The 19,608-nt window shown below is 38.4% G+C and overlaps 2 protein-coding genes across 14 annotated transcripts in view; both read left to right on the top strand.

Annotated features, from left to right (window-relative positions):
* Positions 1–902: 902 nt before the first annotated feature.
* LOC148800937 (uncharacterized) lies at positions 903–4,781 on the top strand. Its single transcript, XM_088899581.1, has 9 exons — positions 903–1,215; positions 1,327–1,532; positions 1,746–1,893; positions 2,020–2,099; positions 2,205–2,384; positions 3,025–3,409; positions 3,506–3,622; positions 4,256–4,422; positions 4,506–4,781. The coding sequence occupies exons 1-9, from the start codon at positions 903–905 to the stop codon at positions 4,779–4,781; spliced, it is 1,872 nt and encodes a 623-aa protein (XP_088755707.1).
* Positions 4,782–8,215: 3,434 nt separating this feature from the next.
* LOC104593124 (zinc finger CCCH domain-containing protein 27-like) overlaps positions 8,216–19,608 on the top strand; it is a 29,203-nt gene continuing 17,810 nt past the window's right edge. For 5 of the 13 annotated variants that reach the window (XM_088901297.1, XM_010252828.3, XM_088901296.1 and 2 more), the window contains exon 1: positions 8,230–9,377. In XM_088901297.1, the coding sequence (XP_088757423.1) occupies positions 9,310–9,377 (68 nt within the window). In that variant the 5' untranslated portion in view covers positions 8,230–9,309. Of the gene's footprint in view, positions 9,378–19,608 lie in introns of all 13 variants that reach the window. The other 8 variants (XM_088901299.1, XM_088901300.1, XM_088901302.1 and 5 more) reach the window with 6 other exon arrangements.

Here is a 19,608-nt window from a genome sequence, read left to right as displayed (position 1 = left end):
ATTTTCACTACTAATAAAATTACGCATTACTAAGGAAACTATTACAGTCCAGAACAAGTTTTGGAAAGATAAAAAGCTGCACAACAATATAGATAGCCAAACTGGCTCTAAACAACCAAACACCCTTAGGACTCGCCTGACGGTTGAACTAGTAACTTGAACATGGGTTAATGTTATGAAATTATAGGCTGTAAATATGTAGTATTAGCCCAATTAGGAATAGCTTGATTATAGGAATTATTATTTCTTTGATTTTCTTCCTATTTTAGTATCTACAAGGTTGTATGATTTTCTTCCTTTTTTGTATCTACAAGGTTGTATGATTTTCTTCCTTTTTTGTATCTGCAAGGCTGTAGGATTTTCTTCATTTTTAGTATCTACAAGGTTGTATATATATGTACTACTTTCTCAATAGAAAGGCATCAATTTCTTCTGATTCTTGTTCTATCACATGGTATCATAGCTGGAGACACCAATTCCAGTCTGAAACTAATTTATGGTTTTCTTCCCTCTGCTGCCCAAGTGAGCAGCTTTGAATTCTTTACATTGCCCAAGTGAGCAGCAGCTGCGATCTCTAGGTCACCCATTCCGAGTGACATCTGCATCTCACCGCCCCTACCAGTGGAAGTGAAATCCCAGATCGGCCTACCCATCTCTTCTTCACTTCGATTGGGAGAGGGCTTTCAAGTCTGCAACAGGTCGGAGAGTAGCACAACAGCCTCGGTGTTACTCTTGTGGTGTTTGTTTGCTCATCAGGAAAGTCTTTCTTCTCTGTTCTTTTTATACAATTGATATTTCGGTGCTGCTAGTTGTGGTTTATTGCTATTTGGGTGTTGCATCTGCTGTCGATTCTGTTTTATTGGCTTTGCTGGTTGTTAAAAGTTTATTTTCCTGTGTTTATGATGGCGGTTGAACAAAAGAACTTGGCTATGCCTAGTGTTATCCCCATTCTGTCTAAGATCACTGAACAAAAACTAAACGGAACTAATTATTTAGACTGGAGTAAGACTGTTTGTTTGTATTTACGGAGTATCTCTAAGGACAACCATCTGACTAAGGACCCTCCTACTGATGAGACCCGCACTGAATGGCTAAGGATTGACGCTCAATTGTTTTTGCAAATCCGCAATTCTATTGAGAATGAGTACGTCGGTCATGTCTCTCACTGTGAGTTTGTAAAAGAACTAATGGAATATTTGGCTTTTCTGTTCTCTGGTAAAGAAAATATTTCCCGTATTTTTTATGTTTTGAAGACATTTTATCGGGCTGAACAACAGGATCAATCTCTTCAGACCTAATTCATGAATTTTAAGCGCACTTATGAAGAATTGAATGCCTTGTTACCTTTCAGTACTGATATCAAAGTTCAGCAGACTCAATGTGAACAGATGGCTATTATGAGTTTTCTGGCTGGCCTTAATCCTCAATTTGATGGTGCTAAGTCACAGATTTTGTCTAATCCTGAGATTACCTCTTTAAAAGAGGTCTTTACTAGGGTCCTTCGTACAGATACTGGTTCCCATACCTCACCTGTACAATAACTTAATGCACTTGTCAATCAGAATAGTGGATCAACTGGCCGGTCTCGTTCTCAAAATAGTAGCAGAGGTGGTAGTAATAGTGGTTGGAATGCTGGAACTCAGGCCACAGGGTGAGTGGTTTGCTACTATTGTCACGAACCAGGACACACTAAAAGGACTTGCCAGAAATTGCTAAAGAAAATCCATAAGTCTTCTGGGTTTCAGTCAGCTCATGTTGTAACTACGAGTGATGCTCCTCATCCATCGTCAAATCAAACCATTACAATTTCTGCAGATGAGTATGCGAAATTTACCCAATATCAAGAGGCATTAAAGAACTTCTCTCAGTCCATCAGTACCCTTGCTGAGTCAGGTAAAACCAATACATGTCTTCTTTCTTCTTCCTCTCAATGGGTCATTGATTCTGGTGCAACAGATCATATGACAGGTAATCCTAGTCTCTTTTCCACTTTCCAATCACACACTTTTCCTTCTTCAGTCACCTTAGCAGATGGTTCTATTTCTTCTGTCATTGGTTCTGGCACTATCAATCCCACACCAACACTTTCTTTGTCATCTGTATTGAGTTTATCAAAATTTTCTTTTAATTTGGTATCTGTTAGCAAACTCACCCGTACTCTTAACTGTTGTATCTCATTCTTTCCTGATCATTGTCTGTTTCAGAATCTTATGACGAAGAGGATTATTGGTAAAGGACGAGAATCAGGAGGTCTATACATTTTGGATACCCAGGAACCTCAGGCCATTGCCTATTCCAGTACTTTATCTCCTTTTGAAACTCATTGTCAGTTGGGGCATCCATCTTTACCTTTGTTAAATAGGTTATCTCCTCAGTTTCATGATGTATCTTCTTTAAATTGTGTCTTATCAGTTTGCAAAACATCATCGTCTATCGTCTGTTTCTCGAGTTAATAAAAGGGCTAGTCATGCTTTTGAGTTAGTACATTCAGATGTTTGGGGACCTTGTCCTATTATGTCTAAGACTGGATTCCGATATTTTGTTACCTTTGTGGATGATTTTTCTCGTATGACTTGGCTTTATTTAATGAAATCTCGTTCTGAGTTGCTTTCACATTTTAAAACCTTTTGTGCTGAAATAAAAACTCAGTTTGATATGTCTGTACAAACATTGCAAAGTGATAATGCCAAAGAATATTTCTCTGATTCCTTCCAGACTTACATGACTCATAATGGAATTCACCATCAATCATCTTGTGTTGATACTCCATCTCAAAATGGAGTGGCTGAGAGAAAAAATAGACATCTTCTTGAAACTGCCAAGGCTCTTTTATTTCAAACACATGTTCCTAAACAGTTTTGGGCTGATGCTGTTTCTACAACGTGTTTTTTGATTAATCGCATGCCTTCCACTGTTCTAAATGATCAGATCCCTTATAAGATTATGTTTTCTAATAAATCTGTGTTTCCTGTTGAATCTCGTATCTTTGGATGTTCTTGTTTTGTTCGTGATGTTCGTCCGCAGGTTTCCAAATTGGACCCCAAGTCATTAAAATGTGTCTTCCTGGGATACTCTCGTATCCAAAAAGGGTACAGGTGTTTTTCTACTCTCTTGAACAGGTACCTTGTGTCAGCTGATGTTACATTCCATGAACATCTTCCTTTCTTTACTGCTCCATCTACACCCGTGTGTCCACAAGAGGATGATGATCTACTAGTGTATCATGTCACCGGTCCAGACGCTAGTGTTGTTCCAATACCCCCACCACCACCTTCTCAAACAAAACTACCTATTACTCAAGTCTATTCTCGACGACCTAATCCTCCTGTGACAAGTCCGGCACCGGTCTTTTCTTCGTCATCAGATCCAATGCCCAGTGATATCGATCTACCTATTACTCTTCGGAAAGGTAAACGTCAATGTACTTATCCAATTTCCTCTTATGTTACCTATGATCGTTTGTCCTCTACTTCTTGTTCGTTTGTTGCCTCTATTGATTCTGTAGGGATTCCCAAAACTGTTCACCAGGCTTTATCCCATCCTGGGTGGCGTAATGCCATGCTTGAGGAAATGAATGCCTTGACTGTGAATGGTACTTGGGATCTGGTCGATTTACCTGCTGGTAAGAAAGCGGTTGGATGCAAGTGGGTCTTTGCAGTCAAATTTAATTCTGATGGATCAGTGGCTCGCCTAGTGGCCAAAGGCTATGCACAGACATATGGAGTGGACTATTCTGATACTTTCTCCCCTGTGGCAAAATTGACTTCAGTTCGATTATTTATTTCTCTGGCGATTGGCCACTTTACCAGCTTGATATTAAAAATGCTTTCCTGCATGGAGTTCTTCAGGAGGAGGTTTATATGGAGCAACCACCTGGGTTTGTTGCTCAGGGGGAGTCTGGGAAAGTTTATCGTCTTCGAAAATTACTGTATGGACTAAAACAGAGTCATCGACCTTGGTTTAGAAAAATTCAGTCAGGCAGTAGAGAGGTTTGGGATGAGGAAGTGCAAATCTGACCATACTGCTTTCTATAAGCAGTCCACATTTGGCATCATTCTACTTGTTGTATATGTAGACGATATTGTTATCACTGGAAGTGACACGAAGGGAATCTCATCATTGAAATCCTTCTTGCAGAGCCAGTTCAATACTAAAGATTTGGGGCACCTAAAATACTTATTGGGAATTGAGGTGGCAAGGAGTAAAAGAGGCATCTTCCTGTCTTAGAGGAAGTATGTTTTGGACCTGTTAACAGAAACTGAGAAACTGGGAGTCAAACCATGCAATACTCCAATGCTTCCTAACCAACAACTCACAAAGGATGGAGATGCTTTTGATGATCCTGAACGATATAGAAGATTAGTTGGAAAGTTGAACTATCTCACAGTGACTCGTCCAGACATTGCTTACTCAGTTAGTATTGTAAGTCAATTTATGTCCTCTCCTACAGTGCATGGGCAACCTTAGAACAAATCTTGTGTTACTTGAAAGGAGCTCCTAGACAGGGGATACTGTATCGGAATCATGGTCACAGTAACATTGAGTGTTTTTCTGATGCGGACTGGGCAAGTTCCAAGATTGATCGAAGGTCCACTACTGGCTATTGTGTTTTCGTTGGTGGTAATCTGGTTTCGTGGAAGAGTAAGAAGCAAAATGTGGTGTCGCGATCTAGTGCAAAATCTGAGTATAGAGCAATGGCACAAGCTTCGTGTGAGGTTATGTGGGTTTCTCAACTCTTAACTGAGGCCGGTCTTAAAGTCTTAGTTCCAGCGAAGCTATGATGCGATAATCAAGCTGCGATTCATATTGCTTCGAATCCAGTTTTTCATGAACGAACTAAACATATCGAGATAGACTGCCATTTCGTTCGTGAGAAAATTAAACAAAACTTGATCTCTACAGCATATGTGAAGACTGGAGAGCAGTTAGGAGATATCTTTACAAAAGTTCTTAATAAAGCTCCTATTTCTTATATTTGTAACAAGATGGGCATGATTGACATCTATGCTCCATCTTGAGGGGGAGTGTTACGAAATTATATGCTGTAAATATGTAGTATTAGCCCAATTAGGAATAGCTTGATTATAGGAATTATTTTTTCTTTGATTTTCTTCCTATTTTAGTATCTACAAGGCTGTATGATTTTCTTCATTTTTTGTATTTGCAAGGCTGTATGATTTTCTTCCTTTTTTGTATCTGCAAGGCTGTAGGATTTTCTTCATTTTTAGTATCTACAAGGTTGTATATATATGTACTACTTTCTCAATAGAAAGACATCAATTTCTTATAATTCTTGTTATATCACAGTTAAAACTAATTTGAATCAATAAGATGGTTGATATATTCCAAAGTCCAATGTGAAGTTGTATTTCTAATCATGTGAAGAAGACCAAATATTCCAAAAGTATGGATATTACACGATCTGGTATTATAGAGTTTTTTTTGTAAAGTATTATAGTCTTATAGAGTTGTAACTTGTAAGCCTTTTGTTGTATTATGTCTATCTCCGAGATGATAAGTTGTAATCCTACGTTTTATCTTTACTTTAGATGGACAATATCCATCCATTTAGAGCTCAGGCACACACTACCCACTTGACACTACAAGAACATTTCCCATGAATGATAACATGTAAATACTAGAGATGTTCTTAGTGTACAGTTGCGGCTGTAGTAAGGGTGGGTAGGAGATCCCAACTCACAATCTTCATTTTCTTGTGTTCTCCCTCCCATGTGATGAAATTATATTACTAGTTTACTACAATTTCTGTGCTGCTATTAAAAAAAATTCTATTAATTTTTTCATTTATGTTTCTTTTTTTTTATTTTGGATAAAAGACTTAGGCCCTGTTTGATGATTAAATACTTGTTAAAAGAAGTTATTATTTTAACAATCACTTAAGATTGCTTATAACCCATTTTTCGAATCCCTTATTATGTTTTTAAGCACTTATTGGGGTGGGGATGTTTGGTAAGTTACTTTCCCCATAAGTGCTTATATTGACACAAATGACAATTTTAGCCCTCACTTTCACTCATATATATACAATGCTTTTTCACATGTTATACTATACATTTCAACTGAGAGCCCACATGGACCCACACGTGAATCGCCATGTGGACTCAATTAATAATAATAATAATAATAATCATTATAATAATAAAAAATAATAAATAATAAATAGTAACAATAGTAACTAATATTAACAAATAATGAATGCTATTGATAAATAACAAATTACTGTTAGAAAGTGCTTTTAATGCGCAATTTTCACAAATTACTTCCAGAAAGCACTTTTAAAGCGTAGTTTTCACAAAATACTCCCAGAAAGTACTTATAGGGTGCAATTTTCATAAAATACTTATAGAAAGTGCTTTTAAGGCACAACTTTCACAAAATACTTCCAAAAAGTACTTTCAAGGCGCAGTTTTCACAAAATACTTATAGAAAGTACTTTTAATGTATCGTTTTCACAAAATACTTCCATAAAGTACTTTTAAGGCACAATTTTCATAAAATAATTTTAGAAAGTACTTTTAAGGCGCCGTTTTCACAAAATAATTATAGGAAATACTTTTAAGACGCATTTTTCACAAAATACATCTATAAAGTTCTTTTTAGACGTAGTTTTCACAAAATACTTATAGAGAGCACTTTCTAGGTGTAGCTTTCATAAGTACTATCATGCAATTTAGTAAAGACAAACAAAATTAATAATCATATAATGAAGACATGAATGCAAAAAATATAAAAAAACACACATTTAATTAACATTAAAAATATAAATCAAGTCCAACGATAATAATCATATGAAATACTTGTCAAAACGAAGATGACTCAAATTCTCAATTATATGTGACAAACAAAAAGTAAAACACAAACTGATGCCAACAAGTTTCACACACTATCGAAATGCTCATACAACTCTTTAATCATCTTCAATCACAAAGGCAGGAGATTCGATCGCAATAAACCAGTCACGGAAATCACCCTTCATGAACTAGAGACTAGCAAACATGAATAAATGACTCCCCTCAATCTCAGGGATCTCTTTTAGGAGGTTAAAGCAACGTTCCATAGAACTTAGCCTCATGTCTTTGCCAATTTTATGGGTAGTTGATAGCTCAAATGCAAAGGCAAGTTTGTCCAAATTCTTTCCAATCTGCATAGCACCCGACATCTTCTTTTTCCTGGTAGAGTTGCTACTCTCTCCTATGTCTTTGTTGACAATTCTATTTAAGTGAGTGCTTGTTGGGACCTTTCCAATATCATGCATTGTTTTAGATGCAGACATGGGTGTCTCTGGTTCATGTTGTAATTGCTCATCCATCCGGTCATCATCTAGAGTCGGTTGGGTTAACGGCACCACCTCCGGTAGTGTACCCTCATTCGGTGCCCAACTATCGTAACTGTGGGCAACTGTGCCACCAAATATGATGTCCAAATCTGCCAAATGGGGAAGACCCTTGTATCTAAATTGAGCCACATCAGGGTATGACTATCACATAAGTATATAACTATGTAAGGTTCTGCCTAATAAGATGATTAACCTACATGTTTATTGTATTAAAATGCTAAATTACACCATACTTTCAGATAGTCATTCCAAAAGTGATCCCCAGTAGCGAATATTTCATTCAGTAGATTTCAACCCGATTCGGTATAAGTTGACAATTTATAGAATATCTCTCACTCATTCTTTACTGCATCCCAGTGATTCTTCATTTGTTTATGGCTGTAGTTTTTCTCCGTTATCATGTTGAAATTCTGAATCACATTTGCCCATCATTATTTATCCATTGTAGTATTGGTTCAGTGTGGCCGGCAATGACTTATTGTAGGCATATATCCACTCAAATTTTATGCATTGGACATCAAATCCATTTTATGCTTGTTGGAAGCGTACCTCCATTAAATGTCATTGGACAAAGAACTCTCTAGGTTAGTAATCTTAAGATTTACTCACATGTGACGTTAAATTTTTTCAAAAACCGATTTTGTCCTTATTATTGGTGAAACAAGAAAAATATATACAAAATCAAATTTGATGTCTTTATTTTCTAACATTTATGATAGATGAGTAGCATCTGCGTCTTTGAAGAAGAACCTCATGTCAGTAGGCACTGTTTATTGATTTTAGTGGAGTATAACTAAACTTAACTTATGGTGGATGCTTTTTTTATCTCAGGTTGCAGGCGATCTCATCAGGTGCATACGCCCGAAAATTTCAAGCCTCAGTACACGCATTCTTCTTTTATTAACAAAAAGATATATTCCCATGGACAAATGCCCCATTTATGTCAGGACTCGGGAGGAATGGGGGACGGGGACCTAGGGCCTGGGGAGGGGTGAGGGAGTGGAGACCCCTCTTCTTATGTTTTATTTCTGGCTTTTAATTTTTTCCAGATGAAGGAGGGTTTCATCAGTTCTTTCAACTGTACCCAGCAAGGTTGCTTGGCAGTTGGCACCTGGAAACAAAACCAGCTTATTATATGAAATCCCTAAATCCCTATAAAGAACCAAAAGCTGCAAATGGAACAACAAAGAATCACAAGCTACGGATCCTCGTTCAGAACTAGAAAATGATCTCTTCAATCCTTTCGGTTGATCCATCTCCAAAGCTCTTTTTTCCTTGAACAAGAAGGATTGATGAACGAAAGCTAGGAGGTTAGGATACACCCAAAGAGACGATTAGGGCCTCCGCTCCCTGTGTCCCCTCATCGGATAATTAAGTTTCAGAAAGATCATTCATTATTTCAAAATTCAAAGATTTCATCCAAATTTTTAAGGGTGGATAGACTATAGAATTGCCTTGTTTTAATTATTGTTGCTTGAAATGATACGGAAATTTGAAAAAGGGACACTTTTTGTTTTCTGTAACAATTCCATTGTTTTGAAAATTTAATGATTTAACAAGGATAAAAGAGACTTTTTAATCATTCCGTTGGAAATAATTAACATAGTGGAGGCTTTAGTATTTAGGAGAAATTTGAAGGGAGGTTTACCCTTTTATTTTATTTTTTAATATTTTTTATTCCTCCGTTCTTCCTTCTCCTTGTTTCGGTTAGGAGGAACAAAAAGGAAAATAAAATAAAAGTAATTTTTTTTCTTCTCAGCGTCTTCTCGGGAGAGAAGAAATAACACAAGAAAACCCTACCACTATCAGGGCTGACAGCGAATCTCTATAGAAAACTTCTTTCGGTCGTTCCATGACATATTCCTGCTGTTTTCACTGTAAAATTCTGGGTTCTATTAATGGCGTTTTAGGGCTCCTTTTCCCTCGTGCTTGTTTACAGACGATGAAGAGTGATGATTGGAGATACGAAATTTGAGGAGTTCTCGTTAACTGGATACCTTGTGAAGAACCTGAAACCTCTGTAAGCTATATTTCATTTTTGAGTATCAATCTATATATTTTTATGTGTCACAGGATCGTTGATTTTTGTTCTGTTCTTTGCGCGTTTTGAACGTTTTATAAACTTCTCTATTTCAGAATTTTTGTTTTTCCGAGTATATTCAATGTGTAAGACATTGTGTATGTGAAAAACCCTAGCTCTAGAGGTTGACATTCTTAAATGCGAAAGAGAAATTTGTTAATAGATCCTGAGCCAGTTGTTTGACGAGAGGGCTTAGTTCATTATTTTCAGAAATTTTGTGAGTATTGCAATCCATTTTTTTCTTTCTTATACTTCGTTTCCATTACACTGAGCTTAATTTATGCTCTAAGTACTCATAAAATTACGTCGTAAATAGTCCAACAATATTCTTTCGGTTTATGTTGCATATTAAGGGGAGCAAGCACACTGCAGTAAACTTGAAAGGGGGTCAAACAGTTAGAATATGGACTTGGAAGGATAATCAAATTTGAGTTTGATAGAGCAGGAATAGCATATTAAGGGCCGGAAGTGGAGCATAGAAGGGAAAGATGATAAATAAGGGTAAATTGACATAGAGTGTGAACGGACGAGAATTCTAGCGATGAAAAGCAACAGAAAGAGAAATACGATAAATGATTGATTTTTAATCATCAATGGGAAAATTTTATTTCAGAACTAGAAAAGGATAAAGGGGATGAAATGAAGGGGAAAAAACGAAAAATAAAATTAAGATAAAATTAAGGAATAATGTCTGTTTAATGAAAATAAGACACTTTTTAGAACAATTGGCTTTTGCAAGAGAGTCCACTCAAAGGCTTTTCACCTTTGGTGTAAGGGAGGGTTGATGGTTATTGGTGATATTACCTATAATTGGTGGTGTAGGTGAACCTAACCTCATTCCCATATTCATAGTGTAGGAGAAAGGGCATTCGAATAGGTATAACTGTATAAGACCTAATTAAGGTTATATATGAGAGTGCAAAATGTTAGAACACCTGTGGGAGAGACATCCACTTTTACAGTTACAATGGGTCTTCACCAAGGGCATTCGAATAGGTATAACTGTTTAAGACCTAATTAAGGTTATATATGAGAGTGCAAAATGTTAGAACACCTGTGGGAGAGACATCCACTTTTACAGTTACAATGGGTCTTCACCAAGGTTCAGCACTCAAACCCTTACTTATTTGCACTGATCATAGATGAATTGACTAAACATATTCAAGAAGAGGTCCCATAGTGCATAGTGTTTTTCTGATGACATTGTTTCAATTGATGACACTAGCGGAGGATTAAATGCCAACCAGCGGGTTGGTAAGATTTCCTGCTGGTCGTAGTGGAGAGTTGGGATCGAATCCCGCCTGCACCTGGTTGGGAGGGTTATGGGTTGGGGGATGGGCTATCCCCCCGTTGTGTAATCCTTCAAAAGAAATAAAAAAAATGGAGGATTAAATGCAAAGTTAAGTTATGAACAAGCATCTTAGAAACAAGAGGTTTTAAAACAAGTAGGATCAAATTAGAATATATGATATGTAAGTTTAACAATAATAGGAGAACAGATCAGGGTACACTTAGGATTGAAAACCAAGAGATAACTAAATGTGACCTTTTTCTGTTACCTTGGTTTGATAATTCATAACAAGGGAGAGATTAAGGGGGATGTTGCCCATAGAATTAGAGCAAGATGGGCGAAATGGAGGGGTGCATCCAAATCCTATGTGATAGGTGGATACCACTTACATTAAAGGAAAATTTTATGAAATAGTTGTAAGGCCAGCTGTGCTGTATGAAGCAGATTGTTGGGCAGTCAAGAAAAAGCATGTCCTAAAAGATGAGTGCGGCAGAAATGTGCATGCTGATTAGTGGAAAAACTAGAAAGAATAGGGCCCGAAATGAAGTCATTTGGAGGAACCTAGGAGTAGCTCCAATAAGTGATAAAATGAGAGAAAGTAGATTGAGATGGTTATCCATAGAAGACCATTGACAGCACCTGTAGGAAGAAGTGGTCTATTGCAAGTTGAGGGGGCTAGAAGGGCTAGGGTAGGCCAAAAAAGACTTGAGAGTTGAAGTATTAAGAAATGATTTAATCTCTCACTATTTAACAATGAATCTGATGTTAAAGAGAATGGAATGGCAAAACAGGATTCATGTAGTTGGGATAAGGCTTGGATGACTCAATCCTGTCTAGAGATAGCTTATGAAAAGGAGAGAATATTTATAAAGAAAACCAATTTATCAGAATAATCTAATGAAAAATATTAATCTTTGAAGGTGGAACATAGAATTTACATTTGTTGAAATCACATTCCCTGACCATGTCCAAGAAAAGATGAAGAATTCTTTCTTCCCCATCTCCAAAGAGACCAAGAACTTTTGAAGATATAGCTCTCCAAGTGAAAAGCTCAAAGTGGACTATTTGTTTGTTCATGTTGTGTTTTTGTGTTGGGGTGCAACTCGAGTTGGCCCGAGTTACCATTTTCTCCTGCTTCAGGCCAGGTCCATTGAAATCTTGACAAGACCCCAACCTAAGCCTGCCCAAGTTGCACCCCTAGTTGTGTGTGTATTGGGGGGTTGGTAAGCATAGTTGTCAAGGTGACGCCTAGGCGACAAGGTGCCCTTAGAGGCTCGCCTCGCCCAGTCGCCAAGCAGTTTTGCATACTGTGTAATAAAATACTTTTATATTGTTATTTTTTTTGAGATTATAATTATAAAATAGACACTATTAAAGAAAAATATTCATTTTTTTGTGTTTATAAACTGGTTTCTTTTTATTATTTTCTTATTTGTTTGGGTCTAATCAACACAAACATTGCTAACTGCTATATTGAGCCCTCAATGACTTCAAAATCTGAACCAATAAGTAAGGGAAGAACTTAAAATTTTGTCTAATCAACACATTTCTTCTTCTTCTTCTTCCACCTTTTCTTTTCTTCTTTTCCTATAACAAAAATAGGGGTTCAGCCCCTATATTTTTTTGAATTTTCTTTCCTTTCTTCTTTCTCTTCTCATAAATATGTTGATTTTCTAGACTTAAACATGAAGTTTATAATTTTCTTATGAAAATTATGGATAGTTATTAAAGAAAGTTGGTTATGGAACCTAGGGAACTACCATAGGATATGTGATTTTTACTTAAAAAAATCCATCGCCTAGGTGAATAGGTGACAAGGCGTCCCCCTGTCACCTAGCCTTGCCTTGGTGCCTTGAAAACTATGTTTGTAAGGGGGTTATATTGATCTAGTTCCTCAATATCCTTCACTGTTTACACCTTCAAATGTTTGGAGACCATCACATAATTTCTCTACATTGTCAATTAGAGGAGTGCTCTTGAAGGTTCTAGTGACTTTTTGGGAGTTTTTTTTTTTTGAGAAAAAGGTTAACTTGATATAGAAAGAAAAAAGAGTACATGATATGATGTACAAATCAGGCTACAAAGGCATATTGTAACCTCCAAGAGGGTTTTCATGGCATGGCATGGCCTTTCAGCTTTCACATTTTTCAAGTCATAGAAAGCTGAAAGGTAATGTTTGGTGAAAATGTGAAGAACTGGAATTATTGGTAGTGCTTCCACTCAACCAGCTTGCTCAAGCCAAAAAAGGTGTGGTGGTTCATGAGGAGGCCTGGGCCTGCTCTCTGGTTTCTGTTTTCTCTGTTTGTTCTGTTGGAGGCGGGGGTGATTGTTCTTTGGTTTTGGGGGTCAGGGGTGGGTGTGTTGGTGGTTGTTGTTTGAGGGAGGTCTTTGTTTTGTTTGTTTTGTTAGGTTTCTTGTCATTGGTTGTTTCTGAGGTGTAGTTCTTCTTTCTTTTGGGTCATAACTTGTTATCTTTTCTTTTGTATTCTCTTTTTTCCTTTAATATATTTCTTTTTATTATAAAAAAACTTGTCAAACAATTAAGAATACACATCTATAAAAACTTAAAAGTATATATGAAAATATGATTCTACTTTAATCTATGTCTATCATTTATGTGCTTAAACAAATAGTTAATTGCTTGTATGCTAGAAGCTCAAGATGATATATTGATTTGAAAGTCAACTAACCTGTATATAATGGCTCTTTAACTTACATATGATGGAAAATAGCTTACAAAGGTCATGGAGGGGTCTTTGTAAATCTCTTATAGCTTTTTGGATACAATATATGTTATGTGCCTTAGGAGAACTCACCCCTAAAAGCTAGCTATTAGAGGGAGGGAACCCAAGCACATATATACCCCACAACAGTATCCCATAAACCCAAGCACATATATACCCCACAATAGTATCCCATATTACCAATGTGGGATACCTCACATTAGCATCCCATACTACCAACATGGGACAAATGGGTCGTAACATTCCACCACACTTCGCAGTCCCGGCGCCCACGCAGGCTGGCTTTGCACTAGTCCACCTAGTCCTGGCCAAACACTGCAATACTGACGTCACCGCCTGCGCCGCATGATTGCAATTGGGAGGCATAGTGTAGGCTTTGATACCATTTGTTATGTGCCTTAGGAGAACTCACCCCTAAAAGCTAGCTGTTAGAGGGAGGGAACCCAAGCACATATATACCCCACATCAGCATCCCATCTTACCGATATGGAATACCTCACATTAGCATCCCATACTACCAACATGGGACAAATGGATTGTGTTAGAGTATACAAAACAAGGGTATTTTGGTCATTTGGGTTTATCTATTTGAGAGTGAAAGGTCTGTTTTGTTTAAGTTTAAGTTATGTGTCCCATCACTTATGAGGGACAATATGGTCTTTCTTGTAACTATGTTATTGGAGATAAATACAAGTGGGTCGACTAGAGAGAGGACTGATTTTCCTCTACTGGCCGAACCCTTCTTCTTCTTCTTCTTCTTCTTCTTCTTCTTCTTCTTCTTCTCTACTGTAACCTAGGACTAAATAAGGTTTTCACATGGTATCAGAGTGCATGTAACAAGTTCAGATCTGCTCGTCTTGCTCTTTTATTCTGGTTTACCTAGTTTGTTTTATCGCCCTCCTCTCTAGGGTTTTGCAGATTCCTCAAGAACCACTGGGAGATTAAGGGAAAGGTTGAAAAGGAGTGGTCGTTTTTCTCTATAGGAGGCCTTCATGCCTCCGGTTTGTGGTGCAGTGGCTATTTGTGGTGATTGGTAGGAAGCTCTCTATTCGATGGTATGAAGAGAGCAGGTTCGGGTGAACAGTGTTCAGCTGAGTACAAGTTGGTTCTGCAGAGTGCAGTGTAAGTGTTTGGTTTAATGGCTGAGTGATTTCAGCCCTTGTATTTGGTGTGTGAATGGTTCTGCAGTGTGCAGTATAAGTGTTTGATTTAATGACTGAGTGATTTCAGTTCTTGTATTTGGTGTGTGAGTGGTTCTGCAGTGTGTAGTACAGGTGTTTGATTTAATGACTGAGTGATTTCAGCTTTTGTATTTGATGTGTAATGTGTATTTGAAGAAGTTGGTGGTGCTGAAAGTGAGATAAGTTTTGTGGAAGTGCGTGAGGTTGTGCTGAATATTTGAAGGTGAATACTCTACATATAGCAGTGATTTCTTTGTGAGGCAAGGTGAATTAGTTAAGATGGCATCGATTGGAGATGGGAATGACAATAAAACAGGCGTTATGATTTCTCCAGATTACCTAAATGTTCAAATGACATCTATTAAGTTGAATGGTGAGAATTATGTGTCGTGGGCAAAATCTGTGGAGGTGTTTTTAAAAGTCAAGAAAAAAGTAAAACATGTGAGAGAGGAGAAACCCTCCTCTGATTCTCCAGGGTTTAGTGATTGGGAACGGGAAGATGCACAAATAATGACATGGCTGTGGAATAGTATGGAACAAAAAATTAGTGTGAACTTTATGTTCCTAGATACAACTAAAGAAATCTGGGATCATGCTAAGAAACTGTATTCCGGGCAAGACAATACAACTAGGGTGTATCAATTGTACAAAGAGTACTTTAATCTGAAGCAAGGCAGTCAAAGCTTGGAGGAATACTATGCAAGTCTGAGGAATATCCAAAATGAGCTCAATGTGTATCATCCTTTGACACAGGATGTTCAGATTCAACAACAACAACGTGAGCAACTTGATGTGACAATGTTTCTGGTGGGTTTGAAGGCTGAATATGAGCCTGTCCAAGCACAAATACTGGGGGGGGGAGGGTTTGCTCTTCCCTCACTTGAAGAAGTTTTTGCTCATCTTAGGAGGACATCTATTGAGTCTATAGAGCATTCTTCTCTCTCAAATAGATCTGGTTTTGTGGTGACTAGAGGGGGAGGCCGTGGAAATAGATGTGGTGGTGGTGGTGGTTGTGGACTTCCAGGTAACCGTGGTGGTCCCATGTTTAACCGTACTAGTGGCCGGAGTGGAGGTTGGGACTCAGGGGGAGGTCGTGGTAAAGGAAGAAGTAATGCCCCTAGGAAGTGTACATACTGTGGATTAGAGGGGCACACGGTTAATTTCTGCTATGATTTACATAGTTCACCCAACACTTGGGCTAACCATGCTGACTAAGGGTAGTGGTACAGCTACTGAAAGTCAGCAAACTGACCCGATCCCCTTCACATCTACTGGTGTTTATGGGAAGGAGGTGGTGAGTGTACCCCGTGCAGTATATGAACAGTTCCTTCAGACATCTTCTTAGCAGAACACAACTACCCTTGCCCATTCAGGTATGGCTTGCTTGACTTCCAAGCCTTCACACTGGATCATTGACTCCGGAGCCTCGGACCATATGTCTGGGACTCCTAATGTATTTTCTTCTCTTTCTCAGTCCTCCACATCTCAAACAGTTACTCTTGCTAATGATTCTACATCTCCCATCTGTGGTGTTGGTGATGTTGGTGATGTTGATCTCTCCTCCTTGCCTTTATCATCTGTTTTATATGTTCCCAAGTTCCCCTTTAACCTTATGTCTGTTAGTAGATTAACCAAGTCACTTAATTGTTCCATTACCTTTTATCCCTCTTCTTGTGTGTTTTAGGATCTCAAGACGGGGATGAAGATTGGTGGAGGGCATGAGGCAGGTGGATTGCATTACCTTGATGGTGGTGGCCCTCCAGTAGCTTTTCAATTGTCTCTTACTCCTCTTCAATGGCACTACAGACTTGGTCATCCTTCTCTCAAGGCTCTGAAGTTGCTGGTTCCTTCCTTGAGTCATCTTTCATCTTTGGATTGTGAGTCATGCCAGCTTGGGAAACATCATAGAGTCTCTTTTAGTCCAAGAGTTGATAGTCGTGTCTTGAGTTCTTTTTCTTTAGTTCATTCTGATGTCTGGGGTCCGATCAAAGTGATGTCATACAATGGCTATAAGTATTTTGTAATTTTTGTTGATGACTTTTCAAGATGACATGGATTTATCTTATGAAAGATCGCAGTGAATTGTTCTTTATTTTCAAAAATTTTATGCTGAAATACGTACCCAATTTGGTGTTCATATTAAAATTCTTCGCTCCGATAATGCTAAAGAGTACACCTCAATACCATTTCAACAATACTTAGAGCACCATGGGATAATTCATCAAACTTCTTGTGCCTACACCCCACAACAGAACGGTGTAGCTGAACGGAAAAATCGACATCTCCTTGAAACTGCTCGGTCTTTGATGCTTAATATGAATGTCCCAAAGCATTTTTGGAGTGATGCTGTCCTCACATCCTGTTTTCTCATCAATCGGATGCCCATGTCCATCCTTGGAAGTCAATCCCCCTTCTCGGTGTTGTTTCCCACCTTGTCTCCATCTCCTCTCACCCCAAGAGTCTTTGGATGTGTTTGTTTTGTTCAAAACTTGGGGCCTGGTTTAAACAAGTTAGATGCACGAGCTACTAACTTCCATAAGTCATTTGTGTGCTCCGATGTCACATTCTTTGAATCGGTTCTTTTTTTCTTGGATACTGTGGTTTCTTCTCCTTCCCTCGTAGTTCCTCTTCTCGTCCCTGTTGCGGATCCCCTTCCCGTGATTCCCATTCCAGTTGCAGATTCACCTCCCGTGCCAGTTACTATTGAGAAGCCACCAATCAGACAAGTGTATACTCATAGAAGAGCACCGGCCCCTCCTCCAATTCAGCCCTCGTCGACAGATCCTGTCATTGCTTCTTCTCCCTTGGATCTTGAGCTTTCTATTGCCCTACGGAAAAGTAAACGCACTTGTACTTCTCATCCTATTTCACACTATGTTTCAGCTGCTCACCTTTCTTCTTCTCATCGCAACTTTATATTATTGCTATCATCTGTTTCCATTCCCAAGACTGTCCAGGAAGCCCTTACCTCCCTAGGGTGGCGGCAAGCCATGGAAGATGATCTCTCTGCTCTACAACACAATCACATGTGGGAACTCACTGCTCTTCTTCCTGGTAAGCATGTTGTTGGGTGTAAGTGGGTCTACACAGTGAAGTATCTTCCAGATGGCAATGTGGAGCGATTGAAGGCCAGGTTAGTGGGACTATATGGAGACATTTTCTCCTGTGGCTAAAATTGGTTCAGTTCGGGTGTTGATTTCATTAGCTGATATGTACGATTGGCCTCTTGTGCAACTTGACATAAAAAATGCTTTCCTACATGGTGATCTCATTGAGGAAGTGTATATGGACCAACCACCAGGGTTTGTTGCTCAGGGGGAGGATGGTAAGGTTTGTAGACTCAAAAAGGCAATTTATGGACTGAAACAATCTCCACGCGCATGGTTTGGCAGGTTTAGTGAAGTAGTGAAAGACTTTGGGATGAAACAGTGTTAGGTAGACCATTTTGTGTTCAGCCATGACTCAAAAGATGGGAAAATCTTGCTAGTGGTGTATGTGGATGATATTGTCATAATTGGGAGTGACAGTAATGTGATTGATAGGTTGAAGAAATTCCTATAGGACCACTTCAATACGAAAGATTTGGGTAAGCTGAAGTACTTCCTGGGAATAGAAGTTGCAAGGTCAAGGCATGGAATTAACTTATGTCAAAGAAAATATGTTCTTGACCTACTTGAAGAAACATGGCTGTTAGGTGCTAAACCAACAGTGACTTCTATGGAACTTAATGTCAAGTTGAGTGTTGATGATCCTGGAAGATACAAGAGGTTGGTGGGAAAGTTGAATTATTTAACTATTACCCAACTAGATATATCATTTGCTGTGAGTATGGTGAGTCAGTTTATGCAACATCCTCAGATTCCTCATTGGGAAGCAGTTCTAAGGATTGTTAGGTACCTGAAGGGTGCTCCATGTCGTGGTTTGCTATACCAAAGTGGAGGGACTCTTGAAATAGTAGGGTATACAGATGCTGATTGGGCTGGTTCTATATCAGACAGGAGATCAACTACAAGGTATTGTACCTTCCTTGGTGGCAATCTTGTAACTTGGAAGAGCAAGAAACAAACAGTGGTGGCAAGGAGTAGTACAAAAGCCGAGTACAAAGCTATGGCTCATTCCACATGTGAACTAGTATGGTTGAAGAACTTGCTACAAGAGATGGGGTTCTCGGTTGACAAACCCATGAGACTATACTGTGATAACCAAGTTGCTGTTCACATCTCTTCCAACCCAGTCTTCCATGAGAGAACCAAGCATATTGAGGTCGATTGTCACTTTGTGAGAGAGGAAGTGATAAGTGGAGTGATAACCACATCTCATGTGAACTCAGGGAATCAGTGGGCAGATCTCTTTACAAAGGGATTGTCTCGGGGCAGAGTAGATTATATTTGTGACAAGTTGGGACTATATGACATATACTCTCCAGCTTGAGGGGGAGTGTTAGAGTACACAAAATAGGGGTATTTTGGTCATTTGGGTTTATCTATTTGAGAGTGAAAGGTCTGTTTTGTTTAAGTTTAAGTTATGTGTCCCATCACTTATGAGGGACAATATGGTCTTTCTTGTAACTATGTTATTGGAGATAAATACAAGTGGGTCGACTAGAGAGAGGACTGATTTTCCTCTATTGACCGAACCCTTCTTGTTCTCCTCTTCTTCTTCTTCTTCTTCTTCTTCTTCTTCTTCTTCTTCTTCTTCTCTACTGTAACCTAGGACTAAATAAGGTTTTCACAGATTGTAACATTCCACCATGCTTCCGCTGCGCTTTTGTTTTCTTAAGAAAAAACTTGATAACATTCCTAAAGAGGTCTTAAATAACCTAAATAAATATTGTTCAAGTGCATAACAAACGAGTACATAGTGTTCCAGGCAAGGTTCAAAGTATCAATATCGAGTATCATGTCGGTAAGTTTGGATACAAATACATATCATGATATGCTTGGGATATGCATGGA

Source organism: Nelumbo nucifera, chromosome 3 (assembly GCF_055504915.1).
Source record: "Nelumbo nucifera cultivar China Antique chromosome 3, China Antique-T2T, whole genome shotgun sequence".
NCBI classification, from domain to species: Eukaryota; Viridiplantae; Streptophyta; class Magnoliopsida; order Proteales; family Nelumbonaceae; genus Nelumbo; species Nelumbo nucifera.
The sequence above is the reverse complement of the archived record's forward strand: the minus strand, read 5'-3'. Positions and strand labels throughout refer to the sequence as shown.

Excerpts from the sequence above, each read along its gene's own strand:
- LOC148800937 (XM_088899581.1), top strand. The coding sequence starts at position 903 with ATGGCGGTTGAACAAAAGAACTTGGCTATGCCTAGTGTTATCCCCATT. Across the intron at positions 2,100-2,204 it reads CAACACTTTCTTTGTCATCT|AATCTTATGACGAAGAGGAT; the intron begins GTATTGAGTTTA and ends TGTCTGTTTCAG. Across the intron at positions 3,410-3,505 it reads ACCTATTACTCTTCGGAAAG|GGATTCCCAAAACTGTTCAC; the intron begins GTAAACGTCAAT and ends TTGATTCTGTAG.